The 24355-nt window shown below is 36.6% G+C and overlaps 14 protein-coding genes across 14 annotated transcripts; 8 read left to right on the top strand and 6 right to left on the bottom strand.

The window, feature by feature from the left end:
* Positions 1-71: 71 nt before the first annotated feature.
* Positions 72-4085, top strand: C9374_010580 (uncharacterized protein; the record flags this gene model as incomplete). The annotated part of the gene is made up of 2 exons (XM_044686140.1): positions 72-3645; positions 3703-4085. The coding sequence occupies 2 exons, from the start codon at positions 72-74 to the stop codon at positions 4083-4085; spliced, it is 3957 nt and encodes a 1318-aa protein (XP_044543735.1).
* A 26-nt stretch (positions 4086-4111) lies between these two features.
* C9374_010579 (uncharacterized protein) lies at positions 4112-6229 on the bottom strand (the record flags this gene model as incomplete). The annotated part of the gene is made up of 1 exon (XM_044686138.1): positions 4112-6229. The coding sequence occupies one exon, from the start codon at positions 6227-6229 to the stop codon at positions 4112-4114; it is 2118 nt and encodes a 705-aa protein (XP_044543734.1).
* A 212-nt stretch (positions 6230-6441) lies between these two features.
* Positions 6442-8657, top strand: C9374_010578 (uncharacterized protein; the record flags this gene model as incomplete). The annotated part of the gene is made up of 2 exons (XM_044686137.1): positions 6442-7017; positions 7089-8657. 2 exons carry the CDS (start codon positions 6442-6444, stop codon positions 8655-8657), a joined length of 2145 nt encoding a protein of 714 aa, XP_044543733.1.
* A 258-nt stretch (positions 8658-8915) lies between these two features.
* Positions 8916-9842, top strand: C9374_010577 (uncharacterized protein; the record flags this gene model as incomplete). Its single annotated transcript, XM_044686136.1, has 1 exon — positions 8916-9842. The coding sequence occupies one exon, from the start codon at positions 8916-8918 to the stop codon at positions 9840-9842; it is 927 nt and encodes a 308-aa protein (XP_044543732.1).
* Positions 9843-10189: 347 nt separating this feature from the next.
* Positions 10190-11758, bottom strand: C9374_010576 (uncharacterized protein; the record flags this gene model as incomplete). Its single annotated transcript, XM_044686135.1, has 1 exon — positions 10190-11758. The coding sequence occupies one exon, from the start codon at positions 11756-11758 to the stop codon at positions 10190-10192; it is 1569 nt and encodes a 522-aa protein (XP_044543731.1).
* A 163-nt stretch (positions 11759-11921) lies between these two features.
* On the top strand, positions 11922-12629 carry C9374_010575 (uncharacterized protein; the record flags this gene model as incomplete). Its single annotated transcript, XM_044686134.1, has 1 exon — positions 11922-12629. One exon carries the CDS (start codon positions 11922-11924, stop codon positions 12627-12629), a length of 708 nt encoding a protein of 235 aa, XP_044543730.1.
* A 156-nt stretch (positions 12630-12785) lies between these two features.
* On the top strand, positions 12786-13181 carry C9374_010574 (uncharacterized protein; the record flags this gene model as incomplete). The annotated part of the gene is made up of 1 exon (XM_044686133.1): positions 12786-13181. The coding sequence occupies one exon, from the start codon at positions 12786-12788 to the stop codon at positions 13179-13181; it is 396 nt and encodes a 131-aa protein (XP_044543729.1).
* Positions 13182-13674: 493 nt separating this feature from the next.
* Positions 13675-16098, top strand: C9374_010573 (uncharacterized protein; the record flags this gene model as incomplete). Its single annotated transcript, XM_044686132.1, has 1 exon — positions 13675-16098. One exon carries the CDS (start codon positions 13675-13677, stop codon positions 16096-16098), a length of 2424 nt encoding a protein of 807 aa, XP_044543728.1.
* Positions 16099-16232: 134 nt separating this feature from the next.
* On the top strand, positions 16233-16775 carry C9374_010572 (uncharacterized protein; the record flags this gene model as incomplete). The annotated part of the gene is made up of 1 exon (XM_044686131.1): positions 16233-16775. The coding sequence occupies one exon, from the start codon at positions 16233-16235 to the stop codon at positions 16773-16775; it is 543 nt and encodes a 180-aa protein (XP_044543727.1).
* A 103-nt stretch (positions 16776-16878) lies between these two features.
* C9374_010571 (uncharacterized protein) lies at positions 16879-17466 on the bottom strand (the record flags this gene model as incomplete). Its single annotated transcript, XM_044686130.1, has 1 exon — positions 16879-17466. One exon carries the CDS (start codon positions 17464-17466, stop codon positions 16879-16881), a length of 588 nt encoding a protein of 195 aa, XP_044543726.1.
* A 50-nt stretch (positions 17467-17516) lies between these two features.
* On the bottom strand, positions 17517-19589 carry C9374_010570 (uncharacterized protein; the record flags this gene model as incomplete). The annotated part of the gene is made up of 1 exon (XM_044686129.1): positions 17517-19589. One exon carries the CDS (start codon positions 19587-19589, stop codon positions 17517-17519), a length of 2073 nt encoding a protein of 690 aa, XP_044543725.1.
* Positions 19590-20044: 455 nt separating this feature from the next.
* Positions 20045-21219, bottom strand: C9374_010569 (uncharacterized protein; the record flags this gene model as incomplete). Its single annotated transcript, XM_044686127.1, has 3 exons — positions 20045-20339; positions 20434-20689; positions 20760-21219. 3 exons carry the CDS (start codon positions 21217-21219, stop codon positions 20045-20047), a joined length of 1011 nt encoding a protein of 336 aa, XP_044543724.1.
* A 372-nt stretch (positions 21220-21591) lies between these two features.
* On the top strand, positions 21592-22695 carry C9374_010568 (uncharacterized protein; the record flags this gene model as incomplete). The annotated part of the gene is made up of 1 exon (XM_044686126.1): positions 21592-22695. One exon carries the CDS (start codon positions 21592-21594, stop codon positions 22693-22695), a length of 1104 nt encoding a protein of 367 aa, XP_044543723.1.
* A 106-nt stretch (positions 22696-22801) lies between these two features.
* On the bottom strand, positions 22802-24280 carry C9374_010567 (uncharacterized protein; the record flags this gene model as incomplete). The annotated part of the gene is made up of 3 exons (XM_044686125.1): positions 22802-23229; positions 23330-23919; positions 23976-24280. The coding sequence occupies 3 exons, from the start codon at positions 24278-24280 to the stop codon at positions 22802-22804; spliced, it is 1323 nt and encodes a 440-aa protein (XP_044543722.1).
* Positions 24281-24355: the final 75 nt, after the last annotated feature.

The following is a 24355-nucleotide window of genomic DNA, read 5'->3' as shown; positions in this document are numbered from 1 at the left end:
CAAAAAATTCAAACACACACAAACTTGTTGAGATTAAAAACATTCAAAAACCACGATTCGGAACGAAAAGGATGATGACCCGTGAAGACGAAGATTCCGATGATATTGTTGAACCCACAACAGACGGCTTGTCCGTCATGAGAGCAGCTACAACCTCGTCATCTTTAAAGTCCCATCATGACCTTCCACTACTTTCCATCAACAACCAATCATCATCACCATCGGGAAAATATTTTCAAATTGAATTAGGAGAAGATGATTATATCAATGATATTCATTCTCCAGCCATGTTCAAACCTCCGACACCCATCAGTCCAACAAGTAGTCTTGCTTCTAATGCAAAACATTTATTTGGACAAGTGAAGAAACAACAATCAACGACGTTACAAGCAATATTGAATGAATATTGCGACTTGACCATGTCTACTTCTACAGCTTCTTTGGAAGGAGTTTCAGAAGTGGATGACGAAACTTGTAAATATGTGCATGAAATTGCATCAATCAGAGGATTGAGACATCAATTTTATTTGGAACTTGTGTTTTGGATTTTAGTTGCCTCGACTGCTGGTTTATTGCTCGTGTGCTGTCGATGGATAAAGTGGTTACGAGCTTATTTAACTTATACTTACAGCAATAATAGAGGAGAATCTTTTGAAAATGCAACAAAAGTAATTATTGAGTCAAAAGACCTCAGAGAGTGGACAATATGTAAAATTAAGAAAGGATACATTAGAAATTATGATGTTGACCAGAGAGCTTCAATAGAACCTATTAGAATTAGATACTTTTTGTACAGAAATTTAGTATTTATTTATGATCCTGATCTGGATAGTTTTCATAGAGTTCGGTTTAACACATCCCTACCATACTCTACAATTCATAAAATGGCAGAACAAGAGGCTGAAAACGAAAGAGACTTGCGAGAATTACTGTTTGGAAAAAACTCAACACAGGTTCCAATGAAATCAATGATACAAATTCTCTTGGACGAAATTTTGCATCCATTTTACCTTTTCCAAATTTTAATATTAGTGCTATGGTTTATCGAGAGATATTATATTTATTGCATTACGATTAGCGTAGTTTCTTTGATTGCTGTATTTTTCAGTTTTTGGCGAACACATGACAACTTGAAAAAGTTGAAGGAAATGACCTCGTACCATTGTTACGTGAATCGTCTTACTCAACGAGCTCCTTCATCTTTCAATAGGACTATATATTCTGAAGATCAAACCAAAAAGAATGAAGAAATTGAAACCATGGACTCATTAGATTTAACTCCAGGAGATATTATTGAAATTACAAATGGTATGGTCATGCCCTGTGATGTCATCTTGTTGGGTGGACAGCTGATTGTCAACGAGTCCAAGCTCACTGGCGATAGCATTCCTGTCAAGAAACGTGCACTACCACGAGTCGATGATAGTATTTATGATGCATCCAGGGACTCAACATATACTGTGTACTCGGGAACTACAGTGCTTTCTTCACAACCATCACAAAGAGGACTCTTTACCAACAAATGTTATGGAATAGTAAGCCAAACTGGATTCCACACGCAGAAGGGAAAATTAATTCTCTCTATCCTCTATCCAAAGACTGGGCAGTTCAACATTTACCGAGACTCATTCAAATTTCTTTTTGTTCTCGTATTTTCTGGAATTGTAGGAATGTTAGCGACAATAATTACCATGGTTAAAGCAGGTCAGCCAAGTGGTAACATTATACTCCATATTTTAGACATTATTTCTATTACTGTCCCTCCATCATTGCCAATTGCAATGACCACGACTGTGACATTCACAATGAGACGACTCGCCAAAAGAAGAATTTTCTGTACCTCTCCTGCACGAGTGAATATTTCTGGCTATGTGAAGATTGTAATTTTTGACAAAACTAACACCTTAACAAAAAGAGATATTGACGTGAATGGTGTAATACCGTCACAGAGAGGAAATTTTGGACACTATGTCAAGAAAAAAGATTTCACAACAGCATTTTCGACCGATAATGCTTTACTGCGCTGCCTTGCATGCTGTAATGATTTAGCCCGTATCAAGACAAACCTTGTGGGAGATCCTCTCGATATTGCTTTATTTAGCTCTACCAATTGGGATATCCAAGAATATTCTGAATCTGCAACAGAGCAAACTCTATTATATCCCAATCACAATCATCATGATGATACTCAAGATCATTCATTTTCTAGAATAATGGTGAATGAATTTAAGAGCAGCCTTCAACGAATGTCTGTAGTGGTGCGAGACAACTCCACTGGAGATGTATGGTGTTTTGCAAAAGGAAGTGCGGAATCCATTAAATCTATTGCAAAACATTCTAGCATTCCTGGAGATTTTAACCTTGTACTTCGAAAGTTTGCACAAAAAGGATATCGTATTTTAGCTTGTGGAGTTAAGAAAATCAATGAAGAAAGATATTCCTCATTACAGAAATCTATCAACTCCATGACTCGAGAGGAGATTGAGAGTGACTTGGAATTTATAGGGTTTACACTCGTAGAAAATAAGGTCAAGAAAGGAGCATTTAAAGCCGTAAAAACCCTCACTGATTGTAACATCAAATGCATCATGGTCACTGGAGATAACCCATACACTTCCATTGCTATTGGAAAGAAATCTCACATTATCGAAAGCAGAAAATCAATCTTTCTAAGCGAATTGAAAGAAAATATGGAAGCTGATAAGACCATTCATACCAGCAGCTCCAACTATTCACAAAATGTTTTTTGGAGAAATGTGGATACCAACCACAAAATTTCAACTCAAGAACTTCTCGCCATGCAAAATATTGATCTAGTCATTACTGGGGAAGTATTCGAATTTGTCTTGAAAGAACATCGCAAATTTGTGAAAAATACTCGAAGAGAGCCATACATTAACACGAAAAAACCCTCTCTGTTACATGTGATTTTAACATCATGCAACATTTACTCTCGGTTTTCACCATACAATAAGAAGTTATTAGTAGAAGAATTACAAAAGATGAGTTATGATGTTGGAATGGTTGGAGATGGATCCAATGACTTGTTTGCCTTACAAACTGCTCACACTGGAATTTCTTTGGCCGATACAGAGACATCCATTGCAGCTCCTTTCACAAGTCTTAAACCAAGAGTTTCATCGATTGTGACTCTGATTCGTGAAGGAAGAGCTAGTTTATTAACATTCTTTCAAATATTTAAATTTACTGCACTTTACGCAATTACTAGAATCATTACGGTACAAATATTGTTGCAACGTAATTGCAATTTAAGCAACTTCCAATATTTATACATTGATTTATTTGTTATTTTACCTACCACACTCTTGATGACAAGAACAGATGCAAGTTTAGCGTTGAAGCGAGAAAAACCTCCCAATACTCTCATTTCTAGATTTATTTTCTTGTCACTGTTGGGACATGTACTGCTAGCTTATGGATTTTTGTGGATGGTTTGGACAGAAATTGAGAAAGAGCCTTGGTTTCATGGAACGTCAGAAATCAAGTTTAAAATCTATAGAGATATTCATTTGAGGTCATATGAAGCGACGGTCATGTTTTTCATTTGCACATTTTGCATTATCAATATTGCCATCTGTATGAGTATTAGTAAGCCGTTCAAGTTGCCAATTATAACCAATAATTGTAAGTGTTTTGTGTTGACAAATTACAGAAGCCTTTAATCACTGCTATACTTTTCAGTTACCTTCACCTTCTTTATTATTGTGTTATATGTAATGACTGCCTATTTGCTGTTCTTACCCACACAATGGATGAGAAATACTGTAAAGTTAATCTCGTTTCCGCTGTACTACAAGTTTCGAATCATAATGTATTCACTGGGACATCTTGCTGTTAGCTACTGTTGGGAAATGATGTTAATTGTGAGTCCAACCAGAAGAGTGATTAAGAAATTCACGCTCCTTAATGTGTTGGTATTAGGTGACAGAATTTTGAAACTATTGAAAATTCCAAGCCCTCTCTTTTTGCTTGTGCTCATTGAAAACGAGCAAACTAAACTTAAAGTCTACAAGCAATTGGCAACATTTAAAATTGCCAATCAAACATCCCATTTGGATGAATGATTGGATCGTGTTAACGAATAAATAATTTACTTCTTCGATCTTTTGGCCAAGCAAGTTGCCTTATGTTTGGGCCAATTTTCGACCTGACATTTCGAAGAGCAATAGAAAACGCTTTGACATGCTGAACATCTCTTGAGTGGAGCTGTTTTGGTACCTGCTTTGTTGCAGTTTGCACACTTGTCTGCTTGTGTTGGTTTTTCAGCTGCTTTTGCTGTTGTGGATGGTGATGAAACTGTTGCGTGTTGGATTTGTTTTTTGAGTTGATTCTTCAACATTTCCATCACATTTAGCTTTTTACCATCAACTACAATATCTATCTGTGGTTTTCCTCTTCTAACAAGCTCAGCACCTGTTTGCACCACTTGAGCGAGCATGTTACTAAAATTTTGCTCGTCCACCATTTGCGTATCACTTGAACCATTAGGGTTAAACTCGTCTGGAGCATAATTAATGATACAAATTTTGTAGGGTGAATAAAGTTCTACTCCAACCATGACTCTTGGAGGTAAATCATGATGATGTGAACCATGAGCATCTTCCAATCCTTTAACAACGGTGCATCTGTGAGGTTTGGCGTTTGGTAGAACAGATCTACCATTCTCTAACTCGGCTTGATGAGCATTGCTTGCCAAATCTACAATACTATCATTTTTGTCATCTTTTTGGAAAATACGTGTCACAATCCATGGATGCTCTTTGGAATATTCTGGATGCCACTCGACGGTCACTTCATACTCACCAGGGAAAATGTCAGATAATCTTTCCAAGTGACCAGCAGTAACGACAGCAGTTGCTACAAAGGATGCTCTTGCTCCAGTTTCCAAGTCAATCAAATCTTCATAACGCATGGATTTCTTTTCACTGTTCGCATAATTCACTTGATGAATAATTCCTTGCATGACTGTGGCATTCAAGCTCTTTTGTGTTTTTGTGAAAGGTATTAAAAAGTCGACAGCGAGTCCAACACGTGGCTTCTTTCCCAAATAAAAACATTCAAGGCATCCATAGCTCCAATAGGCTCCTCCGAAATCGAGTTCCATTTTTCTGTTAGCAGTATCTCGGTGATGAGCAAAGAGTTGTGATGGAACTCCAGGAGGTCCAATAATTTTTGGTACATTTGGACCCAAAATTAAAAGTGGAGCTTCGGGAGCATCATGGTCAGTGGTCTTTCCATTGTGTGACTCTAACAATTGCACAAGTTGTTTGCAGTCTCTCAAAACATGCGAGCTTACATTTTTCATCATGGGAATGACACTTTCTGGTGGTACTGTGTGAGCTAGTGTGGTGAGAGGTGTCTGTTTTAACATTCCAATGGCAGTAGCATTCGTATCGGCTCCATACTCTTCGACTAACACCTTTGCAATTTCCAAAGCACGTGAGAGTACCATGAACATTTTACAAACATAATGCAATGGTGTTTCTCCAAATAAATTGCCTTGATTCACAATGGATTGAATGGTCAAATTGCGAGGATTATTCCCTGATTCTAATTTTCTCTTGGCACATTCCAAAAACTTTTTAATAGCTTCCACATGACCTTCTCTTATTGCCAAAATCAAAGGAGTCATTCCATCGTGCGTAAGAGTTCTCTTATCAAGCCGAGCTCCTGCTTCTATTAATTTCTCAACCAGTACAGAATTTCCATTCATCATTGCAAAATGTAATGGTGTAAAATTATCAACACTTCTATCATTCACATTTTCCGAAGTCAATAACTTTAATGCCAATTTTGTGTCATTTCTCAAACAGGCCATAATTAATGGTGAAAAATTCTTGACAAGCTTTTTGTTGTTATGTTCATTTGCATATGGCATAATTTGAATATGATGATGATGGTGATGATGATGTCCATGATGATGATGGTGATGTCCGCAATTTTCGTCGTGATGATGGTGGTGATGATCATGATCGTGGCTGCATCCTTCATGGTGATGATGGTGGCGATGTCCGCAATTTTCATCGTGATGATGATGTTCATGAGTGCAAGCCTCACCGTGGTGATGATAATGCTCATGAGTACAATGTTCATCATGATGATGATCATGTCCACAGCTCTCGTCATGATGATGATGATCATGAGAACATCCTTCGTGATGATGATGATGTGTATCGGAGGAAGAGGAAACGTTTTGATTTGCAGACATTTTTTTGATCTTTTTGTAATCTATTCCAAAAGCTTCAAAGGAAAAGCTAGAACTTGTCAAATTCCAATTCTTCTTCAGAGAGATTGAACCGGCGGAACGGATATTTAGGTGTAATTCTAATCGCACCTATTATTGCGTACAATTAATATCATCATCGTTCCTATTTAATGTATCAAAATTGAAAAGAAATTAAAAAATTCGTTCATCACGAAATGTCATCATCCTCAACAACATTGGAACGAGATCCGAATGCTCAATACATTACCGATGAAGAATATCAACGACGAGTCAAAATTGCTTCGTTTTTGAAAGACTACGGAGCCATTCTTTCAGTGATTATTTCCTTTGCCGTTTATTATTTTGTGTTCAGGAATGGAGGAATTCGGACGAGTAGTTATGTTTCTAATTTATTGAATATGGCAGATCAACAACAACAGCAACAATACGAGAAAGTATTGAGTTTGATGATTTTGAATGGAAGGATTTGGACGGGTGAAAGGCTTGAGAGTTCGGGAATCACAAATTTCAAGAGAACAAAAAACGCACAGAAATATTCCATCAAATGGGCAGAGGCTTTGGCTGTGCACAAGTCTACGGGAAGGATCATTGCGATTGGAAGCAATAGTGAGGTGCTGTCAAGATTTTCTCCTTCGATGGCTGAGCATGTGTTGGATTTTAAAAAGAAAAAACATCGTGATGATGCTACAGGTGAAGAGAATGAAGTAGATGTTCCATTAATTATTCCTGGATTTATTGATGCACATGTTCATGTGATTTTGGGAGGAAAAGTAAGTTGTTTTAAAGTGGCCACAGATTGAATGAATCTATTTGACCTGTGAAAAAACAATGAAACAATTAGGCAATGCTTGGAGTACAATTGAGAACTGTTAAAAACAAACAAGAATTTGTGGAAAAAATTAAGGATTTCATGACTGTGCATAAAGTAAAACCTGGAGAGTGGATAACAGGAGCTGAGTGGTCAGAAACAACATGGCAAATTGAAGGTGGCAGCAAACTTCCTCACAAAAATTGGATTGATTCATTTACAGCTGAAAATCCAGTTTATTTAACACGTATGGATGGACATTCATGTCTTGTGAATTCTAAAGCTTTGGCCTTAGCTGGTATTACTAAAGATACTGTCATTCAGGGAGGCTCAATTGATATTGATCCTGTCACTGGAGAACCAACTGGAATTTTGAGAGACAAGGCACTTGAATTTGTTCAGAAAATTATTCCACCTCTCGATTCGGAAAAGGCTGCTCTAATAGCCATGGATGAATTTCTCAAAAACGGTATTACATCAGTGCATGACATGGGAGCAGTGTTTAATTTAGGATCTTGGGATCAAATTACGACCTTTACAAAATTACATCATGAGAAAAAGCTAAAGGTTAGAATTTATGCTACTGTTGAATTGGAAACACACAAAAAACTTACAGCGCACATTCACACAAACTTCAAAAAACCTAAATCCACTCATGCCGCTCTTGTGGATGATTTTAAATGTTGTTGGACTGAAAGTCATGGAGGACGTGCAGGTGATTCTTGGCTCAAAATTGGAGGTTTGAAAGAGTTCATTGACGGGTCTCTAGGTTCGAGAACTGCATACATGTTTGAGCCATTCGAAGGAACAGTCAATAATACGGGTTTACTGGTCATTGATCCAGAAACCTTCTATCAAAGAGTCAAGGAAGCTGATTCTAATTATCATCAAATAATTGTGCACGCGATTGGTGATAAGGCAATTTCTTTACTGTTGGACGTATACGAACGAGTAATTAAGGAATCCAACGATACCACACGAGATCGAAGACTACGCATTGAGCATGCACAGCAAATTCGTGAAGAAGATATTGAAAGATTTAAAAAACTCAATATCATTGCTTCGATGCAACCCATTCATCTCAAAGATGATGCCTTATATGCTGAGAGTGTTATTGGAGCAAGAGCCAAACAGCTTTACAATGTCAGAAAGTTCCTGAACAAAGGTGTCACTGTTGCCATGGGTACCGATTGGTATGTCGCAGAATTAGATCCGTTGAACAATATTCACGCTGCTGTGTCAAGAAAACCATGTCTGTCACCCACTCATGTCGAGAGAAGAAACGAGCCAAAGAACCCCAAAGATTGTGAACCTTTCCTTCCTGAAGAACACATCTCTATTGAGGAAAGTCTCATTGCATACACACAAAATTCTGCCTATGCTGCTTTTTCAGAGAAGGAACAAGGTACATTGAAGAAGGGATATTTAGGTGACATTACAATTTTGAGTAGAAACATACTAGCTCTCGATGAGACTGATGAGCAAGAGGTGGACTCGATCACTACAAAAACCAAAATTATGATGACCATTGTAGGAGGAAAAATAATGTATGAAAATGATGATCCATCTTTGTCGTCGCTGTATGTTCACAAACGAGCTTGAAATTTTTGATTTCCACTCTCAAAGATTTGTATTTCGAGAATTGTATTTTGATGGCCGACCGTCAAAGTCTACATACTCGCAATAGACGACAAGGGATGCTAAGAATTGGCATTTTGATGTTTATGGCAACATCTATAAATGTCATTTGTCAAACCGTTTTTCCTTATTGGCGCGTCAACAACACTACAAAAAAAAAGCCACACACCATTCCTTTCGAAATATTATTTATTAATCGGAAACAATTCTCTTGTATTAACCATGAATACAATATTGAAGAACATCAACCAAACATCAAATACATCAAGTACCATGCAAAAACACACAGAGTTTCAATCCATGAATTTGTGTCCCGACATGTCTTCACCCAATGGAATACTCAGCAGGAACGAAGACGTTTACTACAATACCACCGACACTGTCATGAACAAATTACGAAATGTCATGACGCTTTCACCAGATGAAGAATTAGATTGGGAAGAAGCTGCTAAAGTTTGGAACAGTTTACATGTTTTAAGCACTTCGAAACAATTTTTGACCGACCTCATTGAACAAATCGACACGATTATGAAATATGTGACTGCGATTGTGCAAGAGTGCTTGAAATATGAGTCACAACTTGCAGAAAAAGCTTCAACCTTTGGTAAGGTTATTACACAAGTAGCAGCAGTTGTAAGAAACTGTTCCGACAATGAAGGAGGTCGAGCAAAATTGCAATTGTTCCCTTCCCAATTGATGTACTTGGTCGGAATTGTCACTCGTGTGGAACACTTCAATAAGAAATCAAGGCCTAACATTTTGAGTTGCTTTGACGACGATTTTAAATTCAATTGGAGTTTTCCCGAAACAGACGACACTCATATGTTGACATCCATTGCTTGTTGTATCAACAATTTGTGGTTATCGACAGACAAGTCACAACTTACTCTTTCAGAGAGTTATTATTGTATCATGGCAGATGCATTGTTACATTTATTCTGTATGACACAAGATCGACAATCTTTGGAATTATTACATCAAGTGTATTCAGTGCTCTATAACACCATCAACAATGAGACAAACGTGACTCTCTCGAAGGAGACCAGAGATGCATTTTCCAAGTTTTTAAGCAACAACTCGATGGTATTGACAGAGCATTTCTGCATGTTCAACAAGCGAAAGAGTGCTGTCATCTCAGAGACCAATTAATTTTGAAAATTTACTTTTTACTAATTCTAACGTGTAAATCATACAAAACTTTCTCAACATATTTTTCCTCTTTTTAGCTTGTATTTCTGGCCTTTCGTGCAATGACGTGTAACGCTCTCAAACTTCTTTAAACTTTAAGGAACTGCATTTTCCCAGGTTACAGCTTAATCACACTTGGATTTTTTCAAACAAACAATATTTCAGCAACTGCACAATTATTAAGGTAACTGATAACTTTATCTGTCTCTTAAAGCATTGGCAATGGTTTACCGTTGATTCGAAAATTCTGAAGGCGAGTACTAATTTCTGAAAGTGGTATGTTGACCGATTTGTCCATAATATCCATGTTAAAGTTCTAACATAAATTGGGTAAGAGGAATGCCTTCCGTATCGTTGTTCATGTCAAGAAACACCCGAGTTCTTTGTTTCAATCCTTCACAAATTTCTGGAAGAACAACACCATTCCCGACAACGATCAATGTGGAATGGTGAAAGATGGCATTGCTTTGCTGAATGAATGGCCATGTGAATGTGCCGATACTGTACCTGGGATTGAATGACAATCCATACCGATAGCGTACTTTATGCATCCATACGCCGCAAGGATCAAACTTTCTCCAATTCATGAGGTCTCCATCAAAATAGCCATACTTGTTGTTATTCTTTTCTGCTTGTTTTTTCAACATGGTTATGAGCTTTTCGGTGGGCTGTTTCTTGTTAAAGGATAGAATCGTTGCCATGATGTTGTGATCATTGTAAGATTTAAATAAATTAATGTCTAATTCTAAAACGATGGATTCAAGGAGGAGCGTGTCATGATCGTTCTTAAATGTTTCATGAAGCTTTTTTGAAAATTGTTCAACGTCCTGCCGTAAGTCTAGATCGTAGTAACAGCTAAAAAAGTCTTCTGATGGGGGACTTTCAATCAAAATTGAAGCTGGTACCTGTCTGCCTAATTTCTCGCTCAACATCCTAATATCATGAAGGGATGCATTATCCTTCAAAGCACCTATTATTATTTTGGCGAATGAAGTTTCAGTTATAATACTTTGTATAGAATCACCATTGTTATGCAATGTGACGTGTTCAATAAATAAGTCAAGCTCTGCGTTTCTCTGAGACATTGGAATCAACTTTAAACAATTTTTTACAAATAATTCTTTCATTCCATTTCTAAGAAATGTTTGGTAGGATTCTAAAATATACTTCATAAAATCGGTAGATAATGGATTGGAACGTTTAAGAGAGATATAATCAAAATATAACGATGCTGTGAAAAAATCAAACCGTGGTTTGAGCTTTTCACAAATCACTGACAAATGGTCATTGGTACAAGTATCGCTTCGCAAAAGAGGCAACAAGAATCTATATGATTTTTTAAACATGAACTTTTCAATGGCTTGTGGAAAATGTTGCATGTGATGCAAAAACTGTTTTGCTCGCAAATTACATCGTTCTTGTTGTACGATCGATTTTTCTGGTAAATTGCAAATATAATTATAAAAATTCGTCTGCCCAACATGATGTCCTTCATATTTAAAAAATGTGTTATAATATTGATACCATTCTAAAATGATTGCTTGCTTCAATTGTTGTCGTGAAAAATTCTTTTTGTGTTTCAGTTTTTTCAGCATCAGTTGTTGATTTTTCTCAATAAACTTCAATCTCTTACTCAGCGTTTTGTCATTCCAATACAAGTCCAGAAGCAAGCTCTCATAAAATTTCCTCTTTTCCGAGTAGTAGGAACAGAATTTAATATTCCAAAATTCTCCACTTTCTAGCTCTTCAATTACATGATACCATTCCGAACATACGAGCTGAAATTGTACAAGCCTAGATAATGGAATATAATTTGCAATATGAATCAACACTAGAGAAGGAAATGAAGAAGAAGAAGACTCGGTCGTGATGATCATTTTTTTCTGAACGTAATGAAGATTAATACGATTATTAATTCTTTCCGAAATCAAGAGTGACACATAGAGCGTTTAACTCCATCTAAAATTTGCAGGCCGTGTGACTTTTTAATTTTGTAAAGAATTATTATTATTTGTAACCATTTAAAATTTGAATTTAAAAATGTTCAAACGTCAAAAACATCACGGAAACAATGTCCATGCCAACGAAGAAGAAGAGCATCCTCTCCGAACCCATGGCCTTTTAGAACTTCCTCTCCACTCTCTCCACATTGTGTTCAATCTTCCCATTCTCACTACTGTTTTCGGAGTTCATGGTATTGTTTTATATCCCTATATTTTGTTTGCCTTGCCAAAGGAAAACATGTATCAAGAACTCATTCAACATGAATTGATTCATGCCCGACAAATCCAACGAGATGGATTTTTCTACTTTTATTTACGTTATGCTTTAGAAGTCGGTTATGGAATTTTACAGAAATGTTATTCATCACTCATCATGATGATTTCATCATGGTTTTATCAAAACACAAATGATGAAACCAGTAGTAGTAGGAGGAGGACGAGTACTCGTCGATCAACTCTCATGGCTCAGCAAGATCGGAATACTTCAGAACGAACGACTAATTTCTTTGAATCATTGATGAAAGGCTTGAATCAGATCATGACCAAAGTGAGTTATGAAAAAGAAGCCTATTCGTTGGAACATATTGAGCTGTATGAATCGGAAAAGGCTTACTTGAAGGAACATTTGGATGGGTTGGATATTGATGAATTGATGAGCGAAAGTGAATGGCATGCAAGTAGTAGAAAAAGAAGGAACCGAAAAACAAAGAAAAACGATGATGAATGGGAAGATGTTGATGAGTAATGAAATTCATAATAATACACGTATTACAATGAACTTTGGAATTAAGATGTCAGTAACCACATAGGTATTGTGATAATTAAGAAAATTTCCATTCAAGGAATATTACTTGTGTGGTCACAGTGTGTATTTCACAACAGAAACCCTCAACAAAAAGAAATGAAAAGATTCCTATCAGTGACCACTCGATCGTTGCGTTACCATAACAACAACAATTGTGTGAAATACTTTTCAACAAGTGTTTTGAATCAAGTCGAAAAGAAGAATATTGACAACACTGAAAATCAAGACATGAATGCTATGAATGCTGAAAATCAGGACAAAAACCAAGAACGAGTGAATATTTTCTCCAAACAAAGTGAGAAAGATATGAAGACTAACATTCCAGAATCTGAGTTTCCAATCGAATCACCAGTTGAACGAGATGAAATTCATGTTGAAAAGCTCAATCAAAATACCATTAATCAATTAAAGACCGAACATGGTGGAGAGAAAAGCGCTCCAGGAGTTCAAAAAGGAAGAGAAGGGAGTGAAGAACTACATTCAAACCCCTAAGTTGCAAGATGTATGACGGAACAATGATTCAAAATAAATTTGTGATCATGGAATTATTTCACAACAATTTAGGATAAAACAAATTGTTAATTTGTGCACTTTCAATTGGAGGGCAATAATGATCTCTTAGAGCATGTTACTAGCAAAATTACACATTAAACCAAATCATTTCACAAACTGTTATTATTGATTATTAAAGCAAATCAAAACTCTCATGGAATGTAAAGGCAAACACTCTTGTTCTCAATTCAATTACACCTAACCAATGATCGATTATCACACGACCACCATTTCAAATCGAAATGGTTTTTTCTCCTTGGACAAGAAGCAATATAGTTTGCATTGAGCACCTCAAATATTTAGGCATCAGCAAATTCTTGATGGTATATATACACTTGCGAAGAAGTAAAGTGGAGTCTTGAAGCCAACTTTCCACCTCTACCAAGTTGGATGTTGTCTCAACACACACTGATTTGTTTCCAACATCAAAAAAATGTCTTCCAATAGATTGTTGAACGTATCATCATCGGCATCCTTGTTATCTACGTTAGCTACTCGTCAGAGGTTCAATATCATCCTCGGAAAGAGAACAGTATTTTCTTCACCTCTTCTGTCTAACAGAAATGAAATGTGCAAGGCTCATCATCATCATCATCTCGGAGATACGGACAGAAGTTATCATACAAGCTCCGTGATGATGATGACCAAACGAACGCACTCCAAAGGCTCTGATAGTCAAGGAGGTGGTCGAGAAACCACGAGTCGTTCCAAAAATCCGTTCCAAGTACAAGCTGAGAAGGAAGAAGAAGAAGCTTTCTTTACTCCCAATTTCAATACAACATCAACAAAATCATCATCGGAACAAGAACAACCACAATCCATTGACTCTACTCTTTCTGAAAATGCTGAATCTTATACCAAGATTTTGAAAAAGTTCTTCTTAAAAGTTCACCCTGATTTCTTTCATCAAGATGCTGTTAAACAACAACAAAATAAGGAGTCCTTTTCAAAGTTGAATGAATTGTTGAATTGGTCGAATGAATATTTGAAATTGAGATTGGATGACAAGAATATTTCGGAGGACGAAAAGGCAGAAATGGAACAACGATTGCATCGATTAGGAAATATTCCAAGTGTTGGAGATAGTTTTGTGTTTTATGTAAGAGAACAATCGAGAAAGGTGGAACCTTATAGAATTGAGGTGGTGTTTGCATTGTCTTCAAAACTTCAATTTAACGGAAAACTGAAAAGCAGATTAATGCTCACTCAACGATTGGAGGAGTTGGTGACATCTCTATTGGAAAAATCCAAAATCATCACGGAATCAGAAGCTCGTTACAGAAGAGAAGCTGCTTTAGAACAATTTAAGCAAATGGAAGAAGACTCGACACAAACAGGAAAAAGAAGCTACAGATCTCTCAAAGACGAGCTACGAATGGCACTACAAAACAATTTACAAGGTGCAGTCAATTTAGAAAAATTACGGAGAGGAGAAGAGGATGACACTGAAGCATGGTGGTGGGATATGGATGTTCCTACCATTGAACATTTAATTACACACGGAATGATATTTTTCTCAAAGCACTTGTCTCCTGAACAAACAATCAAAGCCATGACAACTTTAAAAGAAGGACTTGCCGAGATGCGGTACTTTGAATGGAGCGATATTCCATTAATGATAACTGAAAGGACTGAGAAATATGCTGTAAATGATCCTGTTGATGGATTTATTTGCATTCCGTACAATTTCAACACGTATGATTTCACCAAACAAATTTTAGATAACCAAAAGAATATGAAATTACTCATTGAAAAACGTGAGCTCACAAGAAAAAAGGCCGAAACTATTCAAAATATTAGAGAAAAATTGATTGAGGAAGTAGGATTATCAGATCTCGCAATTTCTCCAACTCTAACCTCAGATCAATTGTATACCTTTATTGAAAATTTTGAAAAAAGATATCTAACGAATGAAAAGCTAAAATTGGTTCTCAAAGATTTATGCCTCATTGTGGACAGCAAATATACTGCCAGTCCTGATGGATTTATTTCTATTCATTGGAACTTTTTAGAAAATGGACGAGATAATTTTATTGAATTCTTGAGAGATTTGGGAGCTCAGAAACTCAAAAGTATTAAGGACATGGGTAAAGCTCTTGTTGCTATTCGAAAATCAATTGCAACGCTTGGAGAAGAGATTATTGGCAAGTTAAAATGCAAAGAATTTAACCTTAACAAGTACAGCGATTTTGAAGGAGCCATTCTTGAGAAGCATCAATTATTACCACTCACCAATGAATTTTTAAAGAAGCTACGAGAATGTTGCTTGTTTTTAGAAAGATTTGATTGGTCCACATATTCCTTCTTCATGGTGAATACACTCTCGGCACCAAAGGATTTAAAACTTCCATTCAAACACATTCCAAATGTTCAAACTCAAACAGATATTGATAATCTAATGAGAAGATTAACAATATATGGTGACACTGTGATTGACATGGGTGACCGAGTGGTTTACATTCCAATTAATTTCAATGAAAATCAACTCTTTAAATGTGTACAAGCACATTGGAAGGAAGTCAACAAAACAGATCCATCCTCGAAAGAACATCTTGCTTCAGAGAGTGCACTCGACTTTTCAGACGTGGTCGATCCACAAGGTTTCCAAAATTATAGAAATTTGGCAAACATGCTTGTTGAAAAAACAGAATTAGTATTATCCAAAAAACGAGCAGAGAGATACAAGATATTAGCAGAATATTTGAATCATCTTGAAGATGCTCAATTGTATGGAAAGAGCAAACAAGTACTTGAAATTATGTTAGACGATCCAGAAGATCAAAGATTTGTTGAACTCTATCAAACTTGGTTCAGAATTAAGGACGTACCTCTCGAAGATTTTGAAACAAGTTCATAATACTTGTTTTTCATAACGAGTTCATTGTTACCTTGATGATGATGACTAGTGCCAACAAGCTTGAAGTTCATCACACTGCAATTTATTCCAAGTCAATATTAGTAATAGTAATAACAAATTCAAAATCAATAAAAATGTCTCTATCAAGTACAGAGTTTTCCAACTTTTTGAAACACATCCAATCCGAGTATGGATCATCGGTGGCCACCACTCTCTCCGATCATGTCTTTCAAAAAGTAGAAAATGCAAACGGTCATTGGAATAGTTTAAACGATCGTTATTCTGCCAGCTGTCAAATAGGAGATTCTCTTCTCTTTGATTATTCCCATTACGATCGAGGAAAGGTAGACAGCGGTGAAGATGCTATTTTCATTGACCTTTCCATGAGAAGAAAGAATTCCAATGAAAATGAATGGGGAGGAAGAGTGAGAATTCTCTCCTATCATCAACCATTCGTCGGAAATAAAACTCCAACACTAAGACTTGGAAAATTAAGTGTCCTAAAGCAACAACATTTGGGAATGAATAATAAGGATGGAGAAGTGAGTGATTGGTTACTAGTGAGAAGTTTGTTGGAAGTGATGGGACCTGTCGATGGAGATGTCGAACGATTACGGAAAATGTTTGAAAATCATTTGGGACAAGTGATTGTGGAGCAAGATGGATCGGATGATTAAACTCGACTCTGTGTTCACTAATATGTTAAAATGAATATTTTATCCCTTGTTTATTTTATGATTTTCTTGAAAAAGCAATTTCCATTCCACCTTGACACTTGACTCATGTTCGTTCCCACCATGCCCCATCGGCATCTTTGATCGATTGACTATACTGATGATATTCCCATTGTCCCTCTTCATGACATTCCTTTTCTTTCATGGGATCTAATTGTTTTAAGAAACCCCAATGCTTGACTCTTTTCCAATGAAAAAACAAAGTCCAAACTTCTTCTTCTTCTTCATTGGAATTATGTGTTCTTTCATTGTTCTCACGATTTTGAGAATTCAACTCGACATTGAATTTCACAACAGGATACAACAAGACTCGATGATAATCCTTTCCGTTAAAATAATTCACAGAACCAGCTCTATAAATTCGTTCTTGAATTTCTCGAGTTTGATGTTTGACTTTAATTTCACGATACGATCCACTCAAAATCAAACTAATTCCGAATTGCCATGGATGATCATGATATCCACGATCTGGATCTGAATGAACGAATCGATGCAAGACAAGTCCTGGACCATTTTCAATGGAAAAGATATTGTAGCGCTCCAAGATGAGAGTTTTACACTGGTCAGTATCTTGTTGGTGGTAGATTTGTTTTAAAGGCAGATATTTGGAAAAGTGTCGTAAGAGGCGTTGCATGTTGAGATTTTTTTTTAATGTCACTTGTCAATTAGTATTCGGGCAAGAGTTCAATGTTTTTTTGGCGGAAGAGTCATGCATTTCTTTTGTAACACAGTATACGAGTTAGTGTTCTGAATAAACGCTTGTTGAGCAGAATTCAGATTTTTAAATTGATCGCAAGTCATGGCTCGTCCTAAAAAATCATCCACCAACAATGAATTCAATTGTTGTTCAGTCAGACCATTCACTGCCAACGGATTCACATATAAAAACGATTGTGCAAAGGAACCACTCGATTCTACAAACGCTCTTGGATCGATCATGGATAATTGACCTGCAGTAATACCATTTATGGTATCCCTCAAAAAACAATTCAATTTGTCCACGGTCAAATAATGATAAATCGCTTGTGAATAAATTTGAGAATTATTCAATAATCCATAAAATGTTTGACACATATCAATCGATAAAATGTTCGTTGGAGTTAAAATTTCACTCAACGAATTTGGTGTTGAAAGCGCCAATTTTAACCAAGACAATTTGGTCAAATCATTGGGAGAGAACTTTCGAGTCAGCACAATCTCTCCATTCTCAATCTTGGTTTTAAACAAGACCACTTGTTCTCGAGAAACCATTCTTAAATTTTCTCTTGGAACAACATTGACAAAATAGTCATTTCCAAAATAAGTATACAGAGCGGCAAATTGATTGGCAGTAGCTCCAGCAAAGGCACCAATGTTAATATTCTGAATAAAATACTTATTCAATCCTTGTAATGAAGAGGGTGGTATTTGAGAGAAACATTGTGCATTCATTCCCATCATGGCATCAAGTCCAATTTGAGATAAACATTGAGAAGTGAAACCAGAACATACTTGGTTGTCTTTGGAGTTGAAAGGATCCACTGTATGATAATTGAAGGAGCTACATGTAGTGGGATTGACTTGTTCCAATTGTTGAGCTTGAACTGCCATTAAGGTTTCTTTTGGAAATGAAGTGAAACATTTTCCAGAAAATCCATAAAAGGCAATGGGTGGAACGTTTCGAATGCAATCGGGTCGAAATCCCGTACAAGCTTGATTGTTTTCAGGTTGTAATTGAGAGAGTTGATTCGATGAGAATGCCTGACAAGTCTCTGGTTTAAAATTATAAATTTGATAACCAGTCATTCCTTTAAACGATTCTGCTCGAAGATTTTGAACTTGTTCCACATTGAAATATTGAAATACTTTTGGATCTAATTGATGTAAACAATCTGAAAAGAAACCAGAAAATTCAGAAGGTCGAACAGCTTGTAAACAAGTTCCTGAAAAACCAGCACAGACTTGATTGGCCACATTTAAATTGGAAATTTGATCTCGAGTAAAATTCGAGCACACCACGGCATTGGTAATGCGAGACAATTGGTCCTTTCGAAGACCTTCCATTGCAACCGATGGAATGTTTGAAAATTGAATTCCTGACATGTGGTCAAAAATTTCTGGATTCATGGCCTTGACACAAAATCCACTCAACCTTCTCAAATTTTCTCTCTTAATTAAATTGAAACATTCAGAAGTGAATCCACTACAAGCTCCATTTCCATTTCCATCATTGTGTATGGATCCTACTTGCTCCGAAGAAAATCCTGAACATATCAATGGATCTAAATTTCGTAAATCGTTCGATGAAAAGGAACTCACGGCACCCAATGAGAAGGCACTCAGTTTCTGGGCACTATCAATTCCAGAAAATTCTTTGGATGGAATTTGTTGAATACAATCTCCGCGGAATCCTTGAAATGCTTCTGGATTCATTCCGGTAAAACATGTTGATTTGAATCCATAACAAGCATTAGGATTGAAATTGGAAACTTGTGAAGAGGAAAATCCAGAGCATGCTTCTATTGAAAGAACGGCAAGTTGGGAGCTTGTAAATCCAATACAAGATTCGGCTGGAATGGATTGAATGTTTTGACGTGTGGCAGATGCGAGAACGTTGTTGGGAAGAGAGGACAATTGTTGAGGAGTTAGAGAGCTCCAATCAATACTGACATGTGGAGTTTGATAGGAAGGGGAGTGAAGAGAAATCTTGTGAGCATGAGATGTAATGGACAAGAGTATTAATATACAGAGAAGTGTGAGAGTTTTGATTACTGACATATTTTTTTTGAATGACACACAAGATGATAATGAGCTTGAGATATTTGTAGTGTGGAAAGTACGCGGAGTTGACATTGTTGTAAGATGATGTCTGTCAAATAACATAACGATTCGTCCCAAGCACGAATCCATTTTGGAATTTTTGTAAACGGCCATTCCTGCGATGCTGGCTGTCCTTTTCTTCTAAACATCGTGTAAATTGTCAATTGTTGAGAGAGTAAAAAAACGTAGTCTCAACATCAGTTTCGTCCCTGAAAATCAAAATTTTGCACAGTGCACAAGAGTTGTCGAATACACTGTACGAAATTTCCAATTTGGATTTTTGTGATATGGTTTGCTACTAACATTTCAATATCATCCGAATTTGTCGTTTTCGCATTAATTGAAGTCCAAAATCCAATTTGTTGCGAGTTCAAAATGAAATCTATTATTAATATTAATGGAATAAGTGAATATTATTGCTTCTTTTTGAAGAAGGAGTCCATGGACTTCATGCCTTTGGTGTTGACCTTTTTCAAACTTTGTACATTTCTTGATTCTTGAGATTTGGTCTTTTTACTCTTTTCCGCAGTGGCTTCGGCACGTTTTCTCTTATTCTTTTCTACTGCATCCAAGTCTGCAAGAAAATCATCTGTTTCTTGAGAATGTTGCGAGGATGGTTTAGGAGATTTTGGTTGGGAAGATGATGAAAGTTGGGAATTGTTATTCGACATGGATGCATTCTTGCTTGGATATATTTCTGTCAGTAAGCTGTACGGGATGGTGCGTGGAGTTATTGATTTACAAATGACGAAAAAGAGGTACAATAATATGTGCCATTGAATTTCACACCATTCAAACTTACTCGAAATGAGAGGCCAATATTTCAATCCATTTTCTGTCCATGTACTCGGAGAGAAATCGGATGGACTCGGCTCTAATCTTTCTATCATCAGCTGCATCCTTATTCTTTAAACTTCTTTTGAAAGAGCCTTGAGATGTAATAATTTTGTTCTTTAACTCATTGTTATTGTTGATTTGATCAAAGATGTGATCGCATTTGGCAATCATCCATTGGTTGACCTTTTCTGGACTTAATTGTACAAATAGGTCGTCTCCAACTTTTAATATCGAATATTTCACAATAATTCCATGCAAGTTCAATAAAAACATAAACTTCCCACAACATACCTTCCACCACTTGACAAATATTTACAATCATATCCCTCACGCTTGAAACACGCTGTATCACAGGTGGTATTACATCCATCATGTTCTTAAACGACTCGCCTTCAGTTTCTTCCGACTCTAAAATTGCAATCAATAAAAAAGTTACATCCATCGGAGTCAATACAATAGGTCTTCCATCGGAGATGACATTATTTCCAATGAACCAACTCGATATTTTGTCCCCAATTCGTTCCATTTCCAGCAATATTGTTTTTGAATCATCATCAGTTTTGGATTGAATGGTTAAAAGACCAAATTTTACTTGTTGTTTATATTTGGGATGAAGAAACGAGAAAATTTCAAGTGTTTGATTGAGAGATTGGTTTCCTTCTGATAATGAACCATTTTTCGGAGAGGCCACAAAAATTATACGTGAAGAATTCGATGAGGTTTCCTCTTGACTATCATCCGACAAAGACATTTTTAATTTCAATTTTTTTTAAGAAATCCAAGGGGCATCAGATTTATTGTGGAATAGTTAAACGAAGCTTGCTTCTTGAACTAAGAATGAGTTCTACAGCTTAAGTGTTAGTACTTTTTTACAAAATGCATATCCATCCTTTTACCCTATCATAACGTTATGCATCAATAATAAGGTTTCACCATTAGACCACAAAAAAAATGAAAGGAACAAGGAACTGAATTCCTCTGAGGAAAGGAAAACGGAGCCGTTAAAAACCAAATGATGAAATCTTTACATGCTACAAACATACAAACAAAACAAGATCATTGGTCATATCCAACAATACACTGAAGTGTTTCTGATTTATTAATTTTCAAATCGCTCCGAGCCATGTATTTAAATACTAATTTTCATCATCCAAACCTGTGCTTCCCAATTCAACCTCCAAGTAGTTGCTCTTCCGAAGCCTTACAAATCTCAGTCCAGGGAAATGAACTCATCTTCTCCAAACCCAGCAGTCCCAACGACAAGGTCTCAATCTCGTTTCATAGAACTTTAAGAATTCCAATGGACGGAAAGGTGTATCCATTACCACCAAGCTTGGGTAAATTCCCAATCAAAAAAGTAGATGATTATTTGCATTCTGTACCTGAATCTTGGAGAAAACACGGTGGAGTGTTTATTCCGCTATATCAGAGAGAGGCCATGTGGATGAACTTTTCAAATACCTCTCCTGAGTATCCTCATGCTTTGAAGATTGGTGTTGGAAAAGTAAATGCCTTATCAGGGGAAGGGTGGGATGAAAGTATGAAGCAAAGAAATGTTCAAGATTATTGTGTGACTCCAAAACAACCATGGTTAGATGGAATTAATAATGGAAATGGTACCATTCGTCAATTTGTGGCCATGCCTTTGGGAGGAGGGTATACGGTGGAAGGCCAGGTAACTGGTGAAGAAGAACATGGTGGCCTTCAAATTGTTTGCTACAGCGCGAACGAACAAAAAAGAATTCAAAAGTATGGTCGTCCTCAGACCATGTTATGTGACATGATGGAATTGAAATCATGTGCTCCTAGTTGCTCCTCTGTACAGAAAAAGAAGAAGAAGGAATGTGAAATGGGTCTGGCTGCTGGTGGAACGATGAAACAAACAATTTTTGAGGACAAACTTGGATATAATTTTTGGGATGAATCATCAAAGGCAAGAGTATTCGTGCACATTGTGAACAGTGAAATGTACAAACAGATTACAGGAGAAAATGCACCTGCTTGCCCAATATCAGCCAAGACATACACCCAATACAAATATCCATGGTATGACTATTATTCTGAAGGATCTCACATTGAGAAGAGCAATATTTTGAATAATAAGGTCAAAACGATCAACCAAATTGACAAGCAAAAATACAAATGGCCCTTGCAAGACACAACCACAATACCCATCTCGAATGTGAAAGTGATCAAATCTAATGAAGTCAGAGATGGTGACTGGTAATCTTTGTAGATTCTCACTAAAATAGTATTTATTTGTTGTAAATTTAAAAAACAATGTTGCCTTAATGCGTTAATAATACAGGAATAGTAACCAGATGCTCTTGAGATTATTTGTCTTCATTGTCGTATTCCACATTATTTCTCAAATTTCCTAATGCACTCTTAATCAAGTCCAGGTTTGTTTGTACGTTGCTTGTGAGAGAAATGATTTTCTCTTCAGTATCAAGAATTTCCACAGTGTTTGTATAAGGATTGTATTTCACAGTGAATGGTTTTTCAAGACTATTCAAAGTATAACTTTTGATCAACTCTTTACATTGCTCCAATGTATTGACAACATAGTAGAGTGGTTGATAGTGCGTAATGGGATAAGGTCGTTCAGCAGCTTCCTCAGCAATAAATGGCTTATATTCTGGAGGCAAGATTTTACTATCTGGGTCTGTACCTGTACAACTGAATTGCAATTCACCTGCTGAGCTCAGTAAACCAGCACCATAGGCTTTCTTTTGACCCTTTTCATTGACAAGGCCAAACTCTACAGTAGTATTGTGAACGAATGCGTTATATTTCAAATTCCGTAATAATGAAGCAAGGTTAATTCATTCGGTCCTAAAAATAAGAAAGTACGAACTTACCCAAACAATACCAATACAATCGTACCAAACGATCTATGTCTTCATTACTTGCTCCCAAGCTGGCTAAGCCAATCTGTTGACTGAAATCGGCAAAATCTGGATCAGCCAACATGATTGAATGTCCCAACAGCTCATGAACCACATCAGGTTCAGGTGTGTAAAATGGTGAACTATGGTGTCGAATGTATTGAGTGCTATGAAACACTCTAAATGCCAAACCATTCAAAAAGTCTCGTGCAGTCAGCAAGCCTGCTACAGGTCTATAACGGAATCCCGTCACTTCCACAAGAAAATCATTCACATCTTGTAATTGTGGTATATTTTGTGGTCGAAATCCACAATTTTGCTCAAAAAGAGGAAACAGATAATTGTATTGAGAGCAAGCATATTTGGGGTAAAGACTTGTCAATTTTTCATAGACTACTCTCCAAGTATCGTTCTCAGAAGTTGTGTACTTGATTTTTGGAATGGGCTCTCCATGTTTATAATTCATGGCAATTTCTGAAATCATTTTTCTTCTGGCTCTGTACTCCTTATCATGAAATCCTGGGTGATCGGATTGCAAGTCTCCACCTGCTTCTAATGTTTGTCTATTGAGACCAATTGGTTTGTCATTTTCAAAAATTTGGTCACTTTTTGAACCTACCTTGTGAAATAGTCGATATGAGAAATCTTTCGTGGAAACCACGGTCGTTTCTCACTTCCTAAAAATTTGACATTTTCCGCCAATCCTTGATCCATAATGTCCTTAATGGCACTCTCCAAACTTTCCTTATTAACATTTTCTTCAATGTCGACATGAAAATCAAAGGTCCTAGTCGACAGTTTGGAGGGCTTGGATTCAATCTTGGTCAAGTTGATTTTGTATTTGGAGAAAATATCTAGATTGGATTTGAGAGATCCGACCTTGTGCGGAAGTGTAATCAGCAAGGAACGATATTTTGAGGACATTGGGTTGGTAGATTTGTTTCAGATTGAAATGATCCTTGTCCGTACGTATGGAAGTTGTGATTGAGACAGTAATCG

This window comes from Naegleria lovaniensis (assembly GCF_003324165.1).
Source record: "Naegleria lovaniensis strain ATCC 30569 chromosome Unknown tig044, whole genome shotgun sequence".
Lineage (NCBI taxonomy): Eukaryota > Heterolobosea > Eutetramitea > Acrasida > Naegleriidae > Naegleria > Naegleria lovaniensis.
Note: the sequence above shows the minus strand (reverse complement) of the source record. Positions and strands in the feature narration are given on the sequence as shown.